The sequence below is a fragment of the Grampus griseus genome, assembly GCF_964374135.1.
Source record: "Grampus griseus genome assembly, chromosome: 7".
Lineage (NCBI taxonomy): Eukaryota > Metazoa > Chordata > Mammalia > Artiodactyla > Delphinidae > Grampus > Grampus griseus.
The window spans coordinates 29,453,305-29,477,739 of NC_139001.1; the positions used below are offsets into that span (position 1 = coordinate 29,453,305).

The 24,435-nt window shown below is 39.5% G+C and overlaps 1 protein-coding gene across 2 annotated transcripts in view; it reads right to left on the reverse strand.

Moving 5' to 3' along the window:
• Nucleotides 1-24,435, reverse strand: part of ADAM23 (ADAM metallopeptidase domain 23) — a gene marked incomplete at both ends in the record, with an annotated part of 161,994 nt that overhangs the window by 110,666 nt on the left and 26,893 nt on the right. For both annotated transcript variants that reach the window (XM_082658689.1, XM_082658690.1), the window contains one exon: nucleotides 5,360-5,436. In XM_082658689.1, coding sequence (XP_082514815.1) covers nucleotides 5,360-5,436 — 77 coding nt within the window. The remainder of the gene's footprint in view (nucleotides 1-5,359; nucleotides 5,437-24,435) is intronic.

Genomic DNA, 24,435 nt, shown 5'->3' on the forward strand with positions numbered 1-24,435 from the left:
TAAGAAGCTAAGAATATATCCATACAATGGCATATTATTCAGCTACAACATAAATGAACCTTGAAAATATTACACTACGTAAAGAAGCCAATCACAAAAGGTCACAAGTTGTATAAATCCATTTATATAAAATGTCCAGAACAAGAAAATTCATAGCAACAGAAAGTAGATGAGTGGTTACCAGAAGCTTGGGGGGAGGGGGTGTGACTGCTATAGGTACAGGGTTTCTTTCTGGGGCAACAAAAATGCTCTGGAATTAGATGGTGGTAATAACTGCACAACGCTGTGAACATAATAAAAACCATTGAAGGGAACACTTTAAAGGAGTGAATTTCACGGTGTGTGAATTGTATCTCAAACTATTACTAAAAAAGAAGTTAAGAAATTTGCCCAAGGCCACACAGCTAGTAAATGACAGCCTCCAGATTCAAACCCAGGTCTGTTTGACTCCAGGACCTATGCTCTCAACCATTATGTAACTCTGATCACAATTATTCCCAATTAACATTTGCTGAAGACACCAGCAGATTTAACTATAGGTAATACGGCATAATTCCAATCACACATATCAGAGAGAGAATCCTCAGACTCCCTGAGGACTTCCAAGGATCAACAATACACATTAAGAATTGCTGGGGACTTCCCTGACGGTCCAGTGGTTAAGAATCTGTGCTTCCATGCAGAGGGCACGGGTTGGATCCCTGGAGATCCCACATGCCACGGGGTACAGCCAAAAAAGAAACAGAATTGTTAATCTAGTAATCATTTTAAACTTTATGTAACTTGGAACAATGGTCATTCTAGAGAAAAAACAAAACAAAATTGAAAAGGGGAGTATCCTGAAAGGAGTATGACAAAAGATCCTCTGAAGCCACAGCTAGGACTTTTGGGGCTAAAAAAATGTAAACCGAACGGTGTGATCGCCATGCTTCCTGCCCTCCAGTGGCGTCCTACTCAAATGCCTCCCCGTGGACAACGGCCCTTCACGGTCTGGCTACACGGCTTCCTCTCTGACCTCATCTCCTCAGTCTCCCACCATCCCCTGCCCCCCGCTGCACTCCAGTCACATCAGCCTTGGTCCTTCTTGACCATCCCACATTCTCCTCAGCACTTGCTGTCTCACAGTCCCAGCTGAGTGGAACCTTCTCACCTTCCAGCCTCATGTGGTGTCTCATCTTGGATGATCAGGTCTCAGCTCAATGTCCCTCCTCAGAGAGACCTTCTGGCTTCTGTGACATCTAAACCACACTGGCCACTCCCAGCTGAAGTCTCTTTCCATCACGTAGCCCAGCTATATGTTTTTCAATGCACTCGTCTTTATTTAGTGGTTCACTGTCTGTCTTCCCCTGGAACAAAGCTCCATGAGGGGAGACAGCGAACTTGTCTATTTCACTCCCAGCAGCATCAGCACCTAGAGCAATTGCAGGCATAGAGCAGACGCTCACTCAATATTTGTTGGCTAAATTAAAACACGCACCTCTGCCATGAGATGCCTGAGCAAGCCGAGGCCTCACTTGTTCAATCCATGAAAGCGCAGACTCAGAAAGTTCTCCTGCCAGGAACTCACAAGAGGGTAGTCTTCACAAGCTGGCAGTCCAGCCCGGGTGAGGTCATTAACCATTTAGATTCTGCAGATACCACTTTGATTAGTTTATGTTAACACCTTAATGCTTTCTTTCCTTCACTGAGCTCGTAGACCTATCATACACCTTTTGCCCTTCCCCACCTTAACAATTTAAAATTGTTGTAAATAGTGTGGCAACGACCACCTTTTGGTGGAAATGAGATTCCTCTTTGCTCAGAAGCTCTTTCTCCATGACTGATTTTAAAAATTCTCTTGACTCTTTACGTTCATTCTAATGGAGCAGCCATTGAAATTTAGTGAATCACAGCCATCGAAAGTTATTTAAAGTAGAGACCCACCCTGGCCAACACTTGTCACACTCTTACCCAATTCCCTTGTCTCCGGAGATCATGTGAGCATTGCACACACACGTTGCGCTCAGAAGGCTCGGGACTCTGAACAGGGGAGACACCATGTGATTATGGGTCTCATGGTCTCCCTCTCACTGCATTTACTTGTCCCTATAGAGACCTCCATTTTTTCCTGGTCCTCTTGACCTCATCTCCATTCTTACCCAAACTGGATCCTGATAGCAAACTACCCGAGTTATTCACCAGTATTCAAAGAGCTCTGTCTCCACTGCTCTTCCTCTGAGTCACCACCAGAAAACACCCACACTACAATCTACCTTCCTCCCCCACACAGTGCAGTGACGGAGTTACTGAGCACTCCAGGTTAAAAAAATAAAATAAAACACCATCAGGTACAATGACACAAACACCAACACATAACATATGACTTCTAATGAAGATTGCTCATAAATTCTTTAACATGACCTTGGTGAGCTTCCTCACCCATTTCTCTCCATGTTAGCCTAAACTTTCATCATTTTCCTCAAGCCCAACCCGCCCTCCTTCTCCATCCCAATGGTAGATAATGCTGTCTCCAAGAAGAAAGAAATCTTCAGAGATGCACTGAACTCCATCCCTTCTCCTGCAAGCTTATCTCTACCTGCATATGCCCTAATACCTTCATACAAGTTAGGAATGAACTCTCTCCTGGTTCAAAACTAAGTTGCCCTTGTGTTCTTGCTCTCACTCCCTTCTATCTTCACCCAGATCTTGCTCCATAAATTATCTCCTCTCTTCTGTATCTTCATTCCTCACTCTTAACATCTCCATTTGTCAGCCTAACACTTGCTCTGTTATCCCTGAAAACCCCTTCCTAGATCCCAATGTCTTCTTCTGGCTACTATGCTAGCTCTCTTTCCTTCTCACCCAAACTTACCCAATGAGCAATGCTGTCTCCAAACCATCTCCTCTCAGTCACTCCCAGCCCACTGTAACCTGGTTTCTGCCCCAAACTTTATGGAAACTGCTGCCTTCAGACCATCAGTGATTACTTAATAGGTAAATACAAAGGCAATCTTTGCCCGTTATCTCACTAGATCATTCTGCTGCATGTGAGGCTATACATCACAACTTTCTGTTTTGAAACTCTCTATTCAATCATGCTCCTGATTCTCCTCCCACTACTCTGATCACTCATTCTCTGTCCCTTCATTGGCTCCTCTTCCTCTCCTCAACCCTTAACAATCTTCCCAACTTATGCTCTCCTTATTTTACCCACCCTTCCTGAATGAACATGGTCTCATTCACAACCACGTTTATCATTAACATTCCTGTGGAAACTACTTTCAACTCTACTATCTCTAGCCCCCACCTCTTCCCTGAGCTTTAGACTGTTATATCCACCTACTGCCTAGACATGGCTTCATGTATGTCCCAAAGCCCCTCAAATCAATTATGTCTACTCTGATTTCACATTCTTTTCTCTTCACCATTTAACCTGTTTTTTCCCTGTGCTGCCCATTTCACCTGGATACCACCATCCACCCAGCTATGCAATCAAGGTACCTCTTAACTTGAACCCTTCTTTCTGCCTTGCCACCCACATCAAAGCAATCCTAATGATTTTTATCAAACGAAGACTCCTCAAAAGCATTCCCTCTCCATGCCTTTTAGCACTTCCTGAGAACAGAACTTCTGTTTATCTGCTTACTTCATTTTTCACAGTCTAGGGGATAATAGACCAGCACTGAGCATGACATACAAGACCTTGCATGAGTTGAGCTGTCCCTGTGCCTACCTCTCCTGACTCACCTCCCTCAACCTTGTAATTTACCAAGAAATTCAACAAAAGACTCATGCTCCCTTTAACATGCCCCACTGCTACATGGCCCTTCTCCTTAGCACACACTCTCTCCTCTGCCTAGAACACAATTCTCCATTCTCTCTCTCTCTCTCTCTCTCTCTCTCTCTCTCTCCCTCTCTCGCCCATCCATCCCCAATACTTCCCTTCCTCACTAGCACTTGCCCTCCAAGATTTAGCTCAAGCATCACCTTTCCTAAGATGCCTTTTCACACTCCTCCAGCCTGGAGAGCTTCCTCTCTCTAGTGCTACCATAGCATTCCATGTTTATCTCCAGCACAACCAATTTCACACTGCTCTAAAATTATACGTTTATCTATTAACCTCTCCCAAGTAGACTATAAACTCCTTAAGGCAAGGACTGCTCATAGTAGGTGCTCAATTTGATTCCTCTGCATGTTAAATATTCGTGGTAAATAATTTTCTGATGTGTCTCCAGACCTCTAAGTACCCTGGATGTCCCCATATGACCCTTTCGCAGGCACAGTGCTGACCCAGCATGGTGAAAAGGAACTCAACCAATGCTCAGCAGACTCAAAGAGGAAAACCTGCAGTATCTTCAACACAGGAAATTCTGAGTTCTGCTGATTCATTCTGACTTAAAGCTGCAATTACACTTGAGTAAGGAGCACCCAAGCTGACCCTGCATCTTTTTTTCTGCAGAGCTCACAGAATTTGGCACACAAGAAATTTAATAGTTGTTCTTTATAGTCTTCTGCAATCTCTCAGATATTGACTGTGGTCACCCACATTATAGTGTCTGATAGCATTACGTGGTATTTTTCTGGCAAAAATGCAGTCTTGGTCAAAATACCGATGAGAGTTTAAAATATTGACTGGAGCTCCTTAAACTAAAGAAAACCATGCAGGAAAGTTCTTTCACCAAAGAAAGGCTCACTGCTGGCTCAATTCGAGGCTGAAGAGCCCTGCTTAAGGCAACAGCTCTTGTTCGTGCTTTGTACAAAGACATCTGTGCAATTGGTTCCAACTTGGGAAATAGCATTTAAATATCAACATAAACACATGCTCAGAGAAAAATCGGGTAAATCTTCATCAGGACCAAAATTTCTAACCAACTGTATTAGAGCAAATTACGGAGCAAAGAACCTTCTCAAAATAGGTATTTGCAAGTCATCATTTTCTTCTGTTCTTCTGTTCTTCATACAGAAGTCGTGTGAATTGCATACTGAAAGGTAAAGTGGACTTTCTAGACTGAAGTCTAACTATACTTGAGTCAGTAATTTATCATGCTTGCTATATATTGTAAAGATTATAGTTAGCACTTAATTAACTAGCATTACTTTAAATATTTGTTCCATTTAAAATCACAATATCTAAGAACTGTATTTGAGATTTTTAACAAATTAAATGTTAAATGCCTCTTCTTTCAGGAATAAAAAGACATTATTATTATTAAAAGAATTAACTTCAGACTTTTATATTTTTCTTTAAGTGCTATATGACATATAATCAGCTAGAAAATATCAGTTGCTTCAACAACAGACATTACTTTGACTAAAATATTATCATGAAGTAGAGTTTTACTGCACTTACTTCTTAACAGGATCATAACTATATACTTACTTGTTCAGTGTGAGGTCAAGAATGAATTTGGAGCCGAAGGCTTCAATCTGGAAGCTTGCCTGGGCCAGATGGACAGCCTATGGATTCAAAAAGACAGAAAGAACCTTAGCTTACTTTCCTATCTTTAAAGCTGATTATATTGATATCAAGAATGGTATTTAATAAGAAGAAAATTTTATGGACTGATTCATTTCTTTATGGATCCTTATGTAACAATTCATTTCTTTAAGAAATCAGGTGCATTGTCACGGCCTTACTTGGAAGACCTAAATATCTGTGCAGGAAGGAACTAATAAAAGTCCTTTAAAAGGGACCCATCGTGACAAAGATTAAGAGCAGATTCAACTGGACTTTCAAAGGGACCGGGATGAATTATGCAAAAGTCTGACTAATTAAAGCTTGATTTCATCCTATTCCGTGCACAAAGCTAACCGATTCTTTCTGCACACCTAAGTGAAAACTCATGTCAGCGCTCTGCTCTTCATCAGGAATTGGAACTTTCTCTAAATGATGTATCAGCAGAATGTGCCGGTAAAATGGGATAGCACAACCTATTAACTTCAGCAAGCACTTCAAACCAGGCGAGTTCAGATCCCCCTTTGAAAGTCACACATTTACAAATACTGTCCTCATTGTGATTTAATCCAAATACAAAGATAATCTCATGTAAACATGAATCATATGTTCTAGGTATTAAAGATTGGTATAGCTCACAGAAGCGTCTTGCATAATGTAAATTAACAAATCAATGAAGTTTTGTTAAAGTATTATCCAAGATAAAACTCTCTTTTGTCACCCAATCAGGAAAGAAAAAAAAAAAAAGGACAAGGATACATGCAACACCTACCCCCTACACACACACAAACCTCCTTCCTCCAGACCTCATTCCTAAGGTACAGTGGGTGTCGTGTGTGAAGTGCTACATGCATGGCAACCAGACACTTGCCAGTCCCCCTTCCCTCAATGCCACCCCATGCTCCTCTTTTCCCTTCTCCTCCACTTCGCATTATAGACATCCTTCAAGGACAGCCCAACGCCATTACTTTCCAGGAAGCTTCCTTCACACTCCTGCTGGGAACGAACTCAGGACTTCAGGAGCACTGCATTTGTCCCTCCCTCCACAGTGATGTATGATCGCTTCCCACCCTGGACAGTTTGCTCCACAACTCATACCACAAGGGTCTTGTGAACAGTCGTACATTAACGACCCTTCCCCCAAATACATGAACTTTCAATTAATTAACCAAGTATTTATTGTCAAGACTCTTTTACCATGCCAAACCTATAAAACACTATAAATAAACCATGACTTCTGCTTCTTGTCAAGCATAACTGCTGATCAGATAGTCACTCTGTAATAAATAAATAAAATTAAAAGGAAATTAACATATTAAATTTTAAATACAGAGCAATCAGAGAGAAGGCACCTCAATCCCTAATACCACGGGACGCCATGTCTACCCCAAACAACCATGTATCAGTAGAACAGGGTCATCATCCTTGATCTGAGCTTCCTGTATTCAGACAACTCCTTGAGAGAGAAAGAAATTTCTGTCTTGTCAGGTATGGTCTCTGTCATCTGTAGCAGAACCTCTATTTATCTACTATAAATATCACAGAGTCTTTAATCTAAATTCATTCTGTGTCTTAAAGCATTAATTTTTGCATGAAAATTTTTATTTGATGAATAATTTGTACAAGGGGAAATTTTTCATCTCTGGGTCCCAAAAGTTTAAAAAAAAAAAGAAAAAGAAAAAAGAAAAACCTTAAGCATCCTTAGGCATATTTCTCTTAAGAATATTAAATAGTAGAGGAGAGTTCATTAATGGCACCCTGACCTAAAAGAGGTGATAAATGTACTTCTTCGAGCATCTTTATAAACAAGAATATATTGTGGTAAAAAGAGTAACTACACATAAAACAAAAAACTACACATAAATTATGACTTAGCAAAACAAATGAAGCAAAACTTCCAAATGAATATTCCAAAGAAAAGTGTTTTGATTTCAAATTTAGGCAAATCTCTGTATGTCTGTTACTGATGTAAAGAACCTCCCAGCAAAAGGCTCATTTTACAGCAAATAAGCAATGAGACAAGTACAAACCCAAGAAAACCCTGTTGCAAAAGAACGTAGCCCGGTGGTAACTGCTTACTCCATTTGAAAGAAATTGCTCAGAGTCAGACAATTTGATCATTGTTAAATAAGTTTATACGGAGTCAATGTGACAAGCTTCAGTTTAACAGAATTCAATGAAAGGGCTGGCAAATAATAGTAATACTGGGATTTTCCTTTGCTTATTTTATTTACTCCTTCCACACACACGTGTTGAGTCCCACCCTGTGTAGAAAGATGGCTGGGACACAGCCCCACGCTCAAGGAAGCGGCAGCCTCCAGAGAAGCAGGCAGGGCTGCCATCCTTCGTGTGCCTAAGGGGCCACAGGGACCAAGGCTTCAGTGACAAGGTGCGGTTTGAACAAAATTTTTTTTTTTTTTTTTTGGTACGCGGGCCTCTCACTGTTGTGGCCTCTCCCGTTGCGGAGCACAGGCTCCGCGGCCATGGCTCACGGGCACCGCCGCTCCGCGGCATGTGGGATCCTCCCGGACCGGGGCACGAACCCGTGTCCCCTGCATCGGCAAGCAGACTCTCAACCACTGCGCCACCAAGGAAGCCCTGAACAAAATTTTTTAAAATGAGTAAGAATCTTCCTGCCAAGAGAAGAAAAGACATTCCGGACCTGGGAGGAAACATCTGTAAAAAATAGAGTGAAAAGGGGCCTTCCCTGGTGGTGCAGTGGTTGAGAGTCCGCCTGCCGATGCAGGGGACACGGGTTCGTGCCCCGGTCCGGGAAGATCCCACATGCCGCGGAGCGGCTGGGCCCGTGAGCCATGGCCGCTGAGCCTGCACGTCTGGAGCCTGTACTCCGCAACGGGAGAAGCCACAAGAGTGAGAGGCCCGCGTACCGAAAAAAAAAAAAGAGTAAAAAATGAATATGGAAAACAAACTTAAAATTTTTTTTTAATGAATATGGCCTGTAGATAAATGACTTTTGGAGGAAATGTCAAACAATGAATCTGAAAAGGTGGGCAGGAGACTGTGGGGCTTTGTGTGACGTGATCAATGACGTGTCTGCTCACATATACACACATGTGGCCAAGACACAGAGCTTTCCTTTAAATGTCCCCCACTTACTCAGCACAGTGTCTGGCATATGTCGTCATCATCATCATCATCATCATCAATACCAACACTATGATTCAAACATATTGACAGATTACTTTCCACAACAGCTGAAACAATTAGTGCAATGTCATCAACAGCATTCTTGTTTCTCCATAGGGAAAAAAAAATCTGATTTTGTTACCTTTATCAGGAAGACTGTTTTAACATTTGAATTCACTTTAATGCTGAGAGGCAGCACATTTTCCTATAAAATGATTTAAGATTTCCTTAAACATTCATCTTCCTTGCATAGTTAGCAAACGGAATTAGTATATTCATCTAAAATATCTGTATCCATTTTAAGTAATTTCAATCCAGTGATGTATGTTATTTTTCTTACATTCCGTTTCTCTTTCCTTTGCTATACATTCTGCATTTGTACACAGAGTACAGATTCTTCTCTAGACCAAAATAAATACCTGACAAATGCTACTTTTCCCTATCATTCTGTTATTTCTGCTCTGCCCTAGAAATGATTAAAGTAAGTTTTAACTTCTTGTATCTCTATGTTATTCTATATCAACTGATCCGTTTTTCTTTAACAAAATACCATGCATATTTTGATAATTGTCAATTTTAAATATGTTTTCAAATCAGGTAAAATGAGTCCCCATCATTATTGTTTTACAAATCACATTTTTTGAAATTGTTTGTTTTTATTTCATATTAACCCACTTCTTCCAAATGGTAGAAAAATTAGAAGAATGGTTAGGATGGGTAGAAAGTTTTTATAATATACAGCCATAACACTGATGGTTTATTAAATATTTTAGAGTTGACTAACTGACCAACACCACTGAAACCCACTGAAGACACAAAGACTACCTCAAAGAGTATTGCTCTTCTTTTACAAAGAAGGATCTGCACGGCGAGATTTAGGAATGTGTTCAATGATACAAAATCACAGGAATACTTCAGAGAAGAGTTCATGAACCACACGTAAGGTCATAATGGGCTATTTTCTCCACTGGGATATCTGCTAAGCAGACTTAAAGATTAACACATGTTTTTACAAGACCTGTCACTGTAATAGCACTGTGGAAGAATGCAGGGTTTTAAAGTCAAAGAGCGTCATTTCATGACAAGAATAAGCACAACCCTGGGCTCAGAATTACCATCCTGAAAGACTGAGAACAGCTGTTGCCTGAGCACTTTGAGATTTTTCTTTTGACTCAGGATCTGGCACAGGGAAATTACAGGAGCTCTATAAACAGAAGCAACTAAACTCAATTACATACACAAACCTCCTTCACTGAAGATCAATTTATACATCCTAACAGTGTGCTTTTGTTTTCCTGTTTTTTTACCTCATGGTATCATATTAAATAACTTTAGAAGACTTTTAGGGTCCTCACCTAAGATTGGCCTTGCATCTTATCCAGCAATGTTATGCCACTAAGCAATCATAAATGCTCGGCTTTGGGTAAGGTACGTTATATAAGCTGAAAGACACAGTTATGTTTTCTTGGGACTTATAGTCTAGAATAGTTAACATTAATATGGACATGAACACAAGAGAAAAAGATGACTATCTACTTATGGAAATAAAAAGCATGTATTTCCAGGATATATATGTTTTCATGCAAAAATGAATACATAAGAAGTATTCAATTAGTATTCTTTACTACTTGTAAGGAGTTGTAAGTGTGTGCATAACTGAATATGGGAAATGAACAGTTTACACTTTCTCAGAATTCAGAAAATATTACAAGACTGAATTTCAGTAGAAAATGAGCAACTTGAATTGAGATGTCTACTATCAATCACAACATCCACTGAGCATGTATTTTACTTTACTACGCTCTATAAGGTACATGGTTTGGGTAACAGAGGAAAATTTAGAAGAAGTTTCCCTGCTCTTAAGATATACTCAGTTTAGTTAGGGAGACACTCATTTAAGTAACAAAGGAAACATATCCAGAGTGGCATAGCAATAAGACAAGAAAATGCTTTACAAATGGAGAGCAGAAGACCTGGAAGGTATCAAGCAAGCCTGAGCAGACACCAGGAGGATGATATAAGCTCTGCTTCCTAAAGAGGAGAGCTATGGGCTTCTAGGAAAGAAGGTGCTTGAGAGAGAAAAATGCTGTAATTAGAGTTAGAAGCCAGATTAATAAAACTGTCTTCTCTGCCAGAAGGGATCATGGAAAACATAAAACAGGTAAACAGTTGATTACTAATGAGACTGTAGGTAAATTTTTTCTTTTTCTTTTTTTTTTTTTTTTTTGGCTGCATTGGGTCTTTGTTGCTGCATGCAGGCTTTCTCTAGTTGCAGCTAGCGGGGGCTACTCTTTGTTGCAGTGCACAGGCTTCTCATTGCGGGGGCTACTCTTCATTGAGGAGCACAGGCTCTAGGCGCACGGGCTTCAGTAGTTGTGGCATGCGGGCTAAGTAGTTGTGGCTCGCAGGCTCTAGAGCGTAGGCTCAGCAGTTGTGGCACACTGGCTTAGTTGCTCTGCGGCATGTGGGATCTTCCCAGACTAGGGATCTAAGCCCTGTCCCCCGCATTGGCAGGTGAATTCTTAACCACTGCGCCACCAAGGAAGTCCCTTTTTTTTTTTTGGCAATCACTTTGGGAAATAAGGTTCCCTAATATATTTATCACAGAAAGATATGCAAAATATTAATATGTCCATCAAGTAATTATTATATTCATCACATTATAAAGTACATCTTAATGCAGAAAAAATTTTCTTTCTTCTTATTTTTGTCAGAAAAATCAGAGAATTTTCCCCACTTAACCAAATTTGGCCCACATAATTAGAAGGAAATCACAGAACTATGGAGTCACAGATGTTAAAATTTCAAGGTGCCATTCTGCCATGGAGGATGCATTTTAATCTTTTTACATCATCAGAGTTAATTGGAGGAAATGCAGAACAATATTGGCTCACAGACAGGGAGCTGGAAGCGGGTTGCACCTGGGCAGAATATAGTTCTAAATTTTGCCTGAATTTTCCACATGAAGAAGCTGAGACAAAAGAGGGGAAATGATCAGAACAGTCTCATGGCTGGTGAGTAGAAGAATGAGCTGGAGCCCGGGGAAAGGTCTCCTGGTTTAGTTTTCTTTCCAGCATTGCCTCCTTAGAAAGTGCACAATGACAGTGAGGGTCCTCTATATAAGAAGTCAGGAGGGTGTATTGTACACTTTAAAAGATTCTCATTAAAATGATGAAATACACAATGTTTTTACTTAAAGAAAGAAAAATATGTCCATATATATGGGAAATCCCTTTTCTTGTTTTTATTTCCCTCATTGCTATGGTAATATCGTTTATTCTATGTTCATTAAAATATCAACTATATATGGTGTGTGTGTCTGTATGTGCACACGTGTATAAACTATAACATTTTCAGGAAAATTTTTTCCCTCCCTTTATCTTTTTGCTCATGGTTTTTTCCCCTACTCTCAATGATTTTTCAATAGATCTAGATCCTTCAAGAGTTTCCACCCTTTTTTCTTCAAATACAGTGGGAAAAGTTCATAGAATTTCAAAGACCTTCTTCTTTTGAGTTCCAGGACATTTTATGGTATTTCAGAGAAGACAGCTTTGGAAATTCCCCAACTAAGAAGGAAGGAAGAGAACCAGCTAATCAGATACTAGAAGCATGCTTTGTTGTAACGGGTTGAGGTGCTGAAGAAAGAACGGATTGAGTTCCTTCACCACGGAGTCTTGCATCAATCTTGGTTGCACAGTATGTTTTTCTCTACATAGAAAAACAGGAGACACAGAATCCTGCCAAGTTTAAAATGAAATCATTTTGAGGAAAATACATCACTTTCTTAAGAATAGATATATGTATATGCATAACTGAATCACTTTGTTGTACACCTGAAGCTAACACAACATTGTAAATCAACTATATGCCAATATTAAAGAAAAAGAAGTGAGAAAGGAGCAAAATGTAAAAGAAAATGTCAAGCAATCTCACTATCAACAGATTTTCTCATAAGTCTTACAAAATCACAACTTGAGAACTGAACTGATCTAATATTCTATTGAATAAAGCCATGTAACTGAGATTTATAAGCAAAAATAAATAAATAAATAAATGAGAAAACATGTTACTTTCTTTGCTCATACAGGCTTTTCTGTACATGACCAATCTGGGTCTATCCCACAGCTAGAGAAACATAAAAGTCCAGCTTGTGGATCTTTTTTCTGTGTAATGCAAAAACTCAAATATGGGAATAGGTTTTAGGAGTCTTAAAGAGCAAAAGAAAATATCAATAGGACATTTAAAATTATAATCTAGTTCTAATCCCTTATTCTAAGTTTGCACATTGGTGATCACCAATGTGATCAAGACTCATATATAATAAAAATAATGCCCTATATTTCTTGTGTTTTATCTCAATTATCTAGAATAACATAAAGCTAGTAGGGCAGACTTTTTTATTATCCTCTTATAGAAGAAAAACATTTTTAAAAGGCACAGAGGGGTTAAATGGTATTTTTATACAAGGTCACACATCAAAGAAAGAAAGATGAGGTTCAGTGAGAAAAAGGGCCAAGTTCATGCCAGAAGTCCTTAAACCTCCAAACCTCAATGTTTCCTGGTCATTAAAATATAAATAATAATAGCTTACCAACAGGATGTATGTGATGATTAAATTATATAACAACGTAACAAAAAGTTCCTAGAAAAAGTTGGCCACATAGAAAGAGATCAATAATTTAGAAAGGAGGGGGTAAAGTAAAAGGAGGAAGAGAAAAACAGAAGAAGAAAGCTATATTAACGTTTTGGAAAGGTTATCAGTCAAGCTCTACCTTAAAAACTCCCTCCCAATATAGCTGGGCACCTCCTAGAAAATCCAATGCGCATTTAGACTCTGCAAAATTTGCAAATTTTATATTTGCATTGCTAAATACCATTAGGTATTATGCTTTGACCTTATTCAAGTTGCCATGTCTTTAAAATAATATGAATCATTTTCCTGAGAAGTGGAACAGCTGCAAATGTTACAAGAAGGCAATTTTGCAAATTAATTTGTTCAATGTTCTTCCCAAGATGCATTTAAATAGGTAGCTCGTGGGAGAGAATATCATCATGTTTACTTCTAGCATGTTCCATTTCACAGGATTAACAAACTTGCATTGGTTTGGTTAACCCATTAACAAACTTGTATTGAATCCCTACCTTGGGTGAGATACGGTGGCAGATATACAGATATAGAAGAATTAGTATTTAGATCAAAAAGTTTATAATCTGGTTAGGGAAATGAAATGAGAAACCAAAAAGAAATATAATACTTCAATTAAATGATAATAGTAAATATTATTTGTAAAGATGTCACATATTATTTAACCATGACTGACTACTCAATTTAATAGGAACGAGTGTACGGTATGGGTAGCAAGTACATTTATATATGAGGAATGAGAATGCTGAGGGCTAGAGAGAGCTAAGAAAAGCTTGCTGGAGAGCATTTAAAGAGAGAATTCAGATAGCTCTAGGACTGAATTAATAGGATGAAATTTCAAAGTGTTTCCAAGTGTTTGCTAACAAATAGACACTTAAGAAACATGCCTTTAAAGTAAAAGACAGGAAGTCTTCCACTCTGGAGAGTTAAATTATAGTTTGGATTGTAGCATTTAATTGTGAGAATTAACACATGGTAATTTATTACAAAATAAGCATTGCACGAGGTCAGTAAGTCATGTGAACACATACAAGTCCAACAAATACTAAGGTATCTTGTGAATTAATCTATCTTTTAACCTGAAACTAGGAAGCTGGAGTCCTAGCCTAGATGGATATTACAGAAACAACACCAAAACATCAGCAAAGCAGAGTCTTCTCACAGGTCACAGCAGATCAGCATCTCCCAGTGAAGGAAGCAGGTCACTGTATGACCTTGTTCTCTGTGCCAGCCTAGCCAAGAAAGATAGAACGTCTGCTCTGAAAGAAATCAAGCCAACATTCAATTATCCAATCTGATCATACAGAAAAAAAGGATAGCAGGTTGAATTCTGATTTCTGACCAAATCTTTTACGAGAGCTCTTTTCTAAATAAACCAGTTTTAAAGAGAATCCAATTTCATCTTCCTCCCTTTTCTTACCTACCCCTCAGTTTGAAGTGCTCTCAAAGTCTGATACAGACAAAAGATAGACACTGAAGAGAAAGAGAGAAAATAGGCATTGATAATCCAAGCAGATAGTCCAGTGAATAAATCATGAGTTCTCTCTACTGAAAATGTATTTGTAAAATTCCTCATGACCAGCCAAAGAAGAGAAGCTACATCTAATATTATTGAGGGTGGGGGAGGGAGTCACACTAAGATCTTCCTTAGTGATCACTCGGCAACCCAGGAGAACTTTGTAACAATACACTTTCGCTGATAAACCATCTTTGGACATTTATACGAACTGTCTTCTATACATTCACCCTCAGCGATTAACATTGGCTGGATATTAAACTGACAATGCCAACTCAAGAGAGAGATGAAATCAAGCCTTCAGAGCTCTTGCTATTTGAAAATGAGTAAATCATTACAAGTATCACTAGAGCTATATTATTTGGCTTTCATATATTTTCTGAAAGATGAGTAAAAATACAATTCTGACAACAGTTACCATGGAAGCGGTTTCTTTCTGCTGTCTTTCCTGAATAGTAACATTTAATTTGATGGATTAATCTAGTAGCTGAGGTGTGATTCACCTTGTTCTTTTTCCTCATCAGTTTCTACATCCAAACTGTGCATCTCCAAGGAGTGCATCTCTCACTGCTGACACTTTCATCACAAGCAAGAACAAATTCTGTCTTTCTAGCCAGAATTATTGAACACCCACTAAATAATTTAAATAAAAGAACAGAAGTAGTGTATAAGGTTTGGAAAACAAAAAACATCAAGTTCCATGCTTAATGGCTTCAACTCATTACCCGACAGGTTTTTTTAATTTGCTTATATAACCTTAATACTTTCCTGAAAGGAAAAAGCCCTTGAGCGGCAGCTGTCCATGATGAGCCCTACTTTCTTGGCCTGTCCACTCTGGTCCTTGGAATGCTACGTACAACAGCCCAGTGGACTCAAGTCAACTCAAATATCTATGTAGAGCAAAAGAAGGTTCTTTCACTTGGATCTTTACAATGACCACATACAGATTAGTTAAGAATGAATGAGTCGGGCTTCCTTGGTGGCGCAGTGGTTGAGAGTCCGCCTGCCGATGCAGGGGACACGGGTTCGTGCCCCAGTCCGGGAAGATCCCACATGCCGCGGAGCGGCTGGGCCCGTGAGCCATAGCCGCTGAGCCTGCACGTCCGGAGCCTGTGCTCCGCAATGGGAGAGGCCACAACAGGGAGAGGCCCGCGTATCGCAAAAAAAAAAAAAAAAAAAAAAAGAATGAATGAGTCTAAAATACAGAATGAGAACTATGATACAGTAATTACACAGTCCACTTAAGCATTGTTACATACAGCAAACCATAAATGATATAGAGTAAATTCAAATATAAATTTCCAGATCTCCCTCATTAAAAAACAACTGGAAATGTATAACCAAGGGAGGTTAAGCAGACCTGTCCAGGCCAGATCCCTCTTCTCTTGAGTTACCTTGATTCTATTGACCTTCACTGGTGGAACCAACACTGTTCTTGCCCAGAACTGATTTGTATTGGGATCTCTAGACCAGCTCTGTTATTTCTATTTGAAGAAATGTTTCAGGCTCTGCTTATGAATTCATGGTAAATACATAGCTGTTTGACAACAGTATTCCTAAGAGGTCTCTGCTTCCCTTAACTACCCTCTGCAAGATGTGGGTCACAAGTTCTGTGTCACTGGAGTGGAAACTCCTTTTGTCCACAGGAACCCAGCTCTGTCTACATCTATGGATTAGAAAGAGTTCTGTGTTTTCTGGTTCTCAGCTGTGTCTGGCTCTGTCCTTTGCTCTGATCTTAGTTATGACCATGGATCAGTTGCATTCTGCCCTTTTGGATGCAAAGAGTAACTTCAAACTGGAGGCCATGCCAAAAATGGATTTTCCCATTTTACAAAATGCAGGTGCCATTAGGCTTCCTAAGTCACACCATTAAAGTGTGTTCCCGGATATAGAGGCTCACAACTGTCACGTAACACAATTTTACTCAAAACAAATATCACGTGCACTACACATACCTTACTCAAAGTTAGATGTGGAAAAGCTAATATTGATGTGATCTCATTTTTTCTAACATGTTAGAAAAATGTTAGAAAAATTCTTCCATAGAATTCTTCAAAATGACAACTGCACAGCCTGTAGTCACCTAATTTTTAAAACTAGCATTTAGAATACTGACTGCTATGCAGAATATCCTGACTATTTTAGTAAGCAAACGATAGATCTCACTATGTCTACAGAATGTTTTAGGTTCATTAAATCTCATTTTTATTTCCAAATGAGAACCTATAATAAGATGGAACCTTGAAGACATACAAAAATAAAAATAGTATTTCGAAATACATCTATTTCCTCAGATTATATGCGACCTTATTGGCTTCTACATCACATATGAAATCATTTACTCATTCAACAAATAATTATTGTGTCTACCATGTTTCAAGCTGAAGCTTTGGTTTTCTGGAGTTTGCATTTTAGTATGTATTGAGGGGTAGTGGGGAGAAATAGAATCAACAAATAAATTTAAAGCAAGTTGGATGGTGATAAATGCTATAGGTAAAAGGAATAAAGTAAGTAAGTGAGAGGCAAAGGGAGTGTATAGTAAAAAGAGGTGATAATATTAAATAGAGTGGACAGAGAAGAACTCTTTGAAAAGGTGACATTTGAGCAAAGATTGGGAGGTGAAGGAACAAGCCACATGGATATCTGGGGAAAGAGAATTCCTGGCAGAGGGAACAGTGGTTGCAAAAGTTGTGAGGCAGGAGTATACTTGGTATGTTAAAGAATTGCAAGAAGGCCAGTTTGGGTCAAGTGGAGTTAGTCAAGGGGAGTGTCATAGGCACTGAAGTTAGGGAAGCAACAGGGGGTCAAATGTATAGGACCTTGTAGGCCACTGTAAGAACTCTGCCTTTTACTCTTCATGAAATAGGAAGTCACTGAGGTTTTTGAGCTGAAGAGTGACATATCTGCCTTCCATTTTTCAAAGTTCACTCAGGCTGTTGTGTTGACAATAGACTAAAGATGAGGGACCAAGGGAGAAAGCAGAAAGTCCAGTTAAGAGGCTGTTGCAATAATCCAGGCAGGAGTTGATGGTGGGTTGGACTTCAGTAGTAACAGTGGAATTGATGAGAAGTGGTCAGATTCTGGGTACACAGTGAAAGCAGAGTCAACAGAGTTGCTTACAGGTCAGTTATTGGTTATGAATGAAATAAGGGGACCAAGGAAATCGCCAGAATTTTTAGCCTAAATAACCAGAAGGAGTGAGCAATGTATTTGGATGGGGAACACTGCAGGAGGAAAAAGTGGCAGTGGGAAACCAGAACTTCTGTTTTAAACCTATTAAGTTTGATATGCACATTATATATGCAAGTAGATATGTGGATTTTGCAGTTAGATATAAGCATATAGATATATCTTTTCATTAGCATTTACTGAGTGACGATTAAATAAATGATTGAGCATATGAATGAATGAATAAATGAATGAATGCTGGGGATACAAAAAAATTCCAGTAAAAGAACTAACGAGGAAAGTATCATTCAGCAGATAACTTCTTGTCTGAAATAACTTGGGCTTAAATGAGAAAGCTAAGATAACTGGGGAGAAAGGGGGCAGGAGAGAAGGGGACTATAGACGTCAGTACAAAGCAACCCACTCACTGGGTTTTACAATAACATTTTCTACTAAAACAACATCACTTTGCAACACAAGAGGTATAATATGCACTACAAATTTCTCCAAAAGAATTCAAGTCTGGGGGGCGCCTTCAAGATGACGGAGGAGTAAAACGTGGAGATCACCTTCCTCCCCACAAATACATCAGAAATACATCTACATGTGGAACAACTCCTACAGAACACCTGCTGAACTCTGGCAGAAGACCTCAGACCTCCCAAAGGCAAGAAACTCCCCCATGTACCTGGGTAGGGCAAAAGAAAAAAGGAAAAACAGAGACAAAAGAATAGGGACGGGACCTGCGCCTCTGGGAGGGAGCTGTGAAGGAGGAAAAGTTTCTACACACTAGGAAGGCCCTTCGCGGGTAGAGACTGTGGGTGGCGGAGGGGGAAAGCTTCGGAGCCATGGAGGAGAACACAGCAACAGGGGTGCGGGGGGGCAAAGCAGAGAGATTCCCGCACAGAGGATCGGTGCCGACCAGCACTCACCAGCCCGAGAGGCTTGTCTGCTCACCCGCCGGGGCAGGTGGGGGCTGGGAGCTGAGGCTCGGGCTTCGGTAGGATCCCAGGGAGAGGACCGGGGTTGGCGGCGTGAACACAGCCTGAAGGGGCTAGTGCATGACAGCTAGCCGGGAAGGAGTCCAGAAAAAAGTCTGGAACTGCCTAAGAGTCAAGAGACCATTTTTTCGGGGTGCACAAGGAGAGGGGATTCAGAGCACCGTCTAATCGAGCTCCAGAGACACGCACGAGCCGCGGCTATCAGCGCGAACCCCAGAGACAGGCATGAGACACTAAGGCTGCTGCTGCCGCCACCAAGAAGCCCGTGTGAGAGCACAGGTCACTATCCACACCTCCCCTCCCGGGAGCCTGTGCAGCCCACACTGCCAGGGTCCCGTGATCCAGGGACAACTTCCCCAGGAGAACCCACGGCACACCTCAGGCTGGTGCAATGTCACATCAGCCTCTGCCACCGCAGGCTCGCCCTGCATTCCGTACCCCTCCCTCCCCCCCCCCACCTGAGTGAGCCAGAGCCCCCTAATCAGCTTCTCCTTTAACCCCGTCCTGTCTGCACAGGGAACAGACACCCTCAGGTGACCTACATGCAGAAGCAGGGCCAAATCCAAAGCTGAACCCCAGGAGCTGTGCAAAGAAAGAAGAGAAAGGGAAATCTCTCCCAGCAGCATTAGAAGCAGTGGATTAAATCTCCACAATCCACTTGATGTACCTCCATCTGTGGAATAAATGAATAGACAAAGAATCATCCCAAAATTGAGGCGGTGGACTTTGGGATCAACTGTAGACTGGGGATTTGCTTTCTGCATCTAATTTGTTTCTGGTTTTATGTTTATCTTAGTTTAGTATTTAGAGCTTATTATCATTGGTAGATTTGTTTATTGATTTGGTTGCTCTCCTCCTTTTTTAATTTGTTATATACATATTTTTTTACTTTTTTTCCTTTTGCTCTTTTTGTGAGTGTGTATCTGTATCCTTCTTTGTATGATTTTTCTGTAGAGCTTTGCTTTTGCCATTTGTCCTAGGGTTCTGACTGTCTGTTTTTGGTTTCTGTTTTTTGGTTTTGGGGTTTTTTAAGTATAGTTTTTAGCACTTGTTATCATTGGAGGATTTATTTTTTAGTTTGGTTGCTCTCTTGTTTCTTTCTCTTTTTTTTTATTACCCTTTTTAGTTTTTATTTTTAATAATTTTTTTATTTTAATAACTTTATTTTATATTCTTTATTTCTTTCTTTTTTTTCTCACTTTTCTTCTGAGCCATGTGGCTGACAGGGTCTTGGTGCTCTGGCCAGTGTCAGGCCTGAGCTTCTGAGGTGGGACAGCCAAGTTCAGGACATTGGTCCACCAGAGACCTCCTGGCCCCATGGAACATCAAATGGCAAAAGCTCTCCCAGAGATGTCCGTCTCCATGCTAAGACCCAGCTCCACTCAATGACCAGCAAGCTACAGTGCTAGACACCCTATGGCAAACAACTAGCAAGACAGGAACACAAACCCACCCATTAGCAGAGAGGCTGCCTAAAATCATAATAAGTCCACAGACACCCCAAAACACATAGATGTGGACCTGCCCACCAGAAAGACAAGATCCAGCCTCATCCACCAGAACACAGGCACCAGTCCCCTCCATCAGGAAGCCTACAAACCCACTGAACCAAACTTACCCACTGGGAGCAGACACCAAAAACACTGGGAACTACGAACTTGCAGCTTGCAAAACGGAGACCCCAAAACACGGTAAGTTAGGCAAAATGAGAAGACAGAAATACACAGCAGATGAAGGAGCAAGGTAAAAACCCACCAGACCAAACAAATGGAGAGGAAATAGTCAGTCAACCTGAAAAACAATTCAGAGTAATGATAGTAAAGATGATCCAAAATCTTGGATATAGAATGGAGAAAATACAAGAAACGTTTAACAAGGACCTAAAAGAACTAAAGAGCAAACAAACAATGATGAACAACACAGTAAATGAAATTAAAAATTCTCTAGAAGGAATCAATAGCAGAATAACTGAGGCAGAAAAATGCATAAGTGACCTGGAAGATAAAATAGTGGAAATAACTACCGCAGAGAAGAATAAAGAAAAAAAAAAGAATAAAAAGAATTGAGGACAATCTCAGAGACCTCTGGGACAATATTGAACGCACCAACATTTGAATTATAGGGGTCCCAGGAGAAGAAGAGAAACAAAAGGGACTGAGAAAATGTTTGAAGAGATTATAGTGGAAAACTTCCCTAATATGGGTAAGGATATAGTCAATCAAGTCCAGGAAGCGCAGATAGTCCCATACAGGATAAGTCCAAGGAGAAACACGCCAAGACACATATTAATCAAACTATCAAAAATTAAATACAAAGAAAACATATTAAAAGCAGCAAGGGAAAAGCAACAATTGACATACAAGGGAATCCCCATAAGGTTAACAGCTGATCTTTCAGCAGAAACTCTGCAAGCCAGATGGGAGTGGCAGGACATATTTAAAGTGATGAAAGGGAAAAACCTACAACCAAGATTACTCTAGCCAGCAAGGATCTCATTCAGATTTGATGGAGAAATTAAAACATTTACAGATAAGCAAAAGCTAAGAGAATTCAGCACGACCAAACAAGCTCCACAACAAATGCTAAAGGAACTTCTCTAGGCAGGAAACACAAGAGAAGAAAAAGACTTACAATAACAAACTCAAAACAATTAAGAAAATGGTAATAGGAACATACATATCGATAACTACCTTAAATGTAAAAGGATTAAAGGCTCCCACCAAAAGGCACAGACTGGCTGAATGGATACAAAAACAAGACCCGGACATATGCTGTCTATAAGAGACCCACTTCAGACCTAGGGACACACACAGACTGAAAGTGAGGGGATGGAAAAAGATATTCCACACAAATGGAAATCAAAAGAAAGCTGGAGTAGCAATTTTCATATCAGAGAAAATAGACTTTAAAATAAAGACTATTACAAGAGACAAAGAAGGACACTACATGATGATCAAGGGATCAATCCAAGAAGAAGAGATAACAATTGTAAATATTTATGTACCCAACATAGGAGCACCTCAATACATAAAGCAAATGCTAACACTCATAAAAGGGAAAATCGACAGTAATAAAATCATAGTAAGGGACTTTCACACCCACTTTCACCAATGGACAGATCATCCAAAATGAAAATAAATAAGGAAACACAAGCTTTAAATGATACATTAAACAAGATGGACTTAATTGATATTTATAGGACATTCCATCTGAAAACAGCAGATTACACTTTCTTCTCAAGTGCTCATGGAACATTCTCCAAGATAGATCATATCTCAGGGTCACAAAGCAAGCCTTGGTAAATTTAAGAAAATTGAAATCATATCAAGTATCTTTTCCGACCACAATGCTATAAGACTAGACATCAATTACAGGAAAAAAATCTGTAAAAAATACAAACACATGGAGGCTAAACAATACACTACTAAATAACCAAGAGATCACTGAAGAAACCAAAGAGGAAATCAAAAAATACCTAGAAACAAATGACAATGAAAACACGACGGCCCAAAACCTATGGAATGCAGCAACAACAGTTCTAAGAGGGAAGTTTATAGCAACACAGTCCTACCTCAAGAAACAAGAAACATCTCAAATAAACAACCTAACCTTACACCTAAAGCAATTAGAGAAAGAAGAACAAAAGACCCCCAAAGTTAGCAGAAGGAAAGAAATCATAAAGATCAGATCAGAAATAAATGAAAAAGAAATGAGGGAAACAATAGCAAAGATCAATAAAACTAAAAGCTCGTTCTTTGAGAAGATAAACAAAATTGATAAACCATTAGCCAGACTCATCAAGAAAATAAGGGAGAAGACTCACATCAATAGAATTAGAAATGAAAAAGGAGAATTAACAGCTTACACTGCAGAAATACAAAGGATCATGAGAGATTACTACAAGCAACTGTATGCCAATAAAATGGACAACTTGGAAGAAATGGACAAATTCTTAGAAAAGCACAGCCTTTCGAGACTGAACCAGGAAGAAATAGAAAATATAAACAGACCAATTACAAGCACTGAAATTGAGACTGTGATTAAAAATCTTCCAACAAACAGAAGTCCAGGACCAGATGGCTTCACAGGTGAATTCTATCAAACATTTAGAGAAGAGCTAACACCTACCCTTCTCAAACTCTTCCAAAATATAGCAGAGGCAGGAACACTCCCAAACGCATTCTACAAGGCCACCATCACTCTGACACCAAAACCAGACAAAGATGTCACAAAGAAAGAAAACAACAGGCCAATATCACTGATGAACATAGATGCAAAAATCCTCAACCAAATACTAGCAAACAGAATCCAACAGCACATTAAAAGTATCATACACCATGATCAAGTGGGGTTTATCCCAGGAATGCAAGGATTCTTCAATATATGCAAATCAATCAATGTGATACACCATATTAACAAACTGAAGGAGAAAAACCATATGATCATCTCAATAGATGCAGAAAAAGCTTTCAACAAAATTCAACACCCATTTATGATAAAAACTCTCCAGAAAATAGGCATAGAGGGAACTTACCTCAACATAATAAAGGCTATATATGACAAACCCACAGCCAACATTGTTCTCAAAGGTGAAAAACTGAAAGCATTTCCACAAAGATCAGGAACAAGACAAGGCTGCCCACTCTCACCACTATTATTTAACATAGTTTTGGAAGTTTTAGCCACAGCAATCAGATAAGAAAAAGAAATAAAAGGAATCCAAATTGGAAAAGAAGAAGTAAAACTGTCACTGTTTGCAGATGACATGATACTATACATAGAGAATCCTAAAGATGCTACCAGAAAACTACTAGAGCTAATCAATGAATTTGGTAAAGTAGCAGGATACAAAATTAATGCACAGAAATCTCTGGCATTCCTGTACACTAGTGATGAAAAATCTGAAAGAGAAATTAAGGAAACACTCCCATTTACCATTGCAACAAAAAGAATAAAATAACTAGGAATAAACCTACCTAAGGAGACAAAAGACCTGTATGCATAAAACTATAGGACACTGATGAAAGAAATTAAAGATGATACAAACAGATGGAGAGATATACCATGTTCTTGGATTGGAAGAATCAACATTGTGAAAATGACTACACTACCCAAAGCAATCTACACATTCAATGCAATCCCTATCATACTACCAATGGCATTTTTCACAGAACTAGAACAAAAGAATTTCACAATTTGTATGGAAATACAAAAGACCCCAAATAGCCAAAGCAATCTTGAGAAAGAAAAACAGAACTGGAGGAATCAGGCTCCCTGACTTCAGACTATACTACAAAGCTACAGTAATCAAGACAATATGGCACAAAAACAGAAATATAGATCAGTGGAACAGGATAGAAAGCCCAGAGATAAACCCACGCACATATGGTCACCTTATCTTTGATAAAGGAGGTAAGAATATACAATGGAGAAAAGACAGCCTCTTCAATAAGTGGTTCTGGGAAAACTGGACAGCTACATGTAAAAGAATGAAATTAGAACACTCCCTAACACCATTCACAAA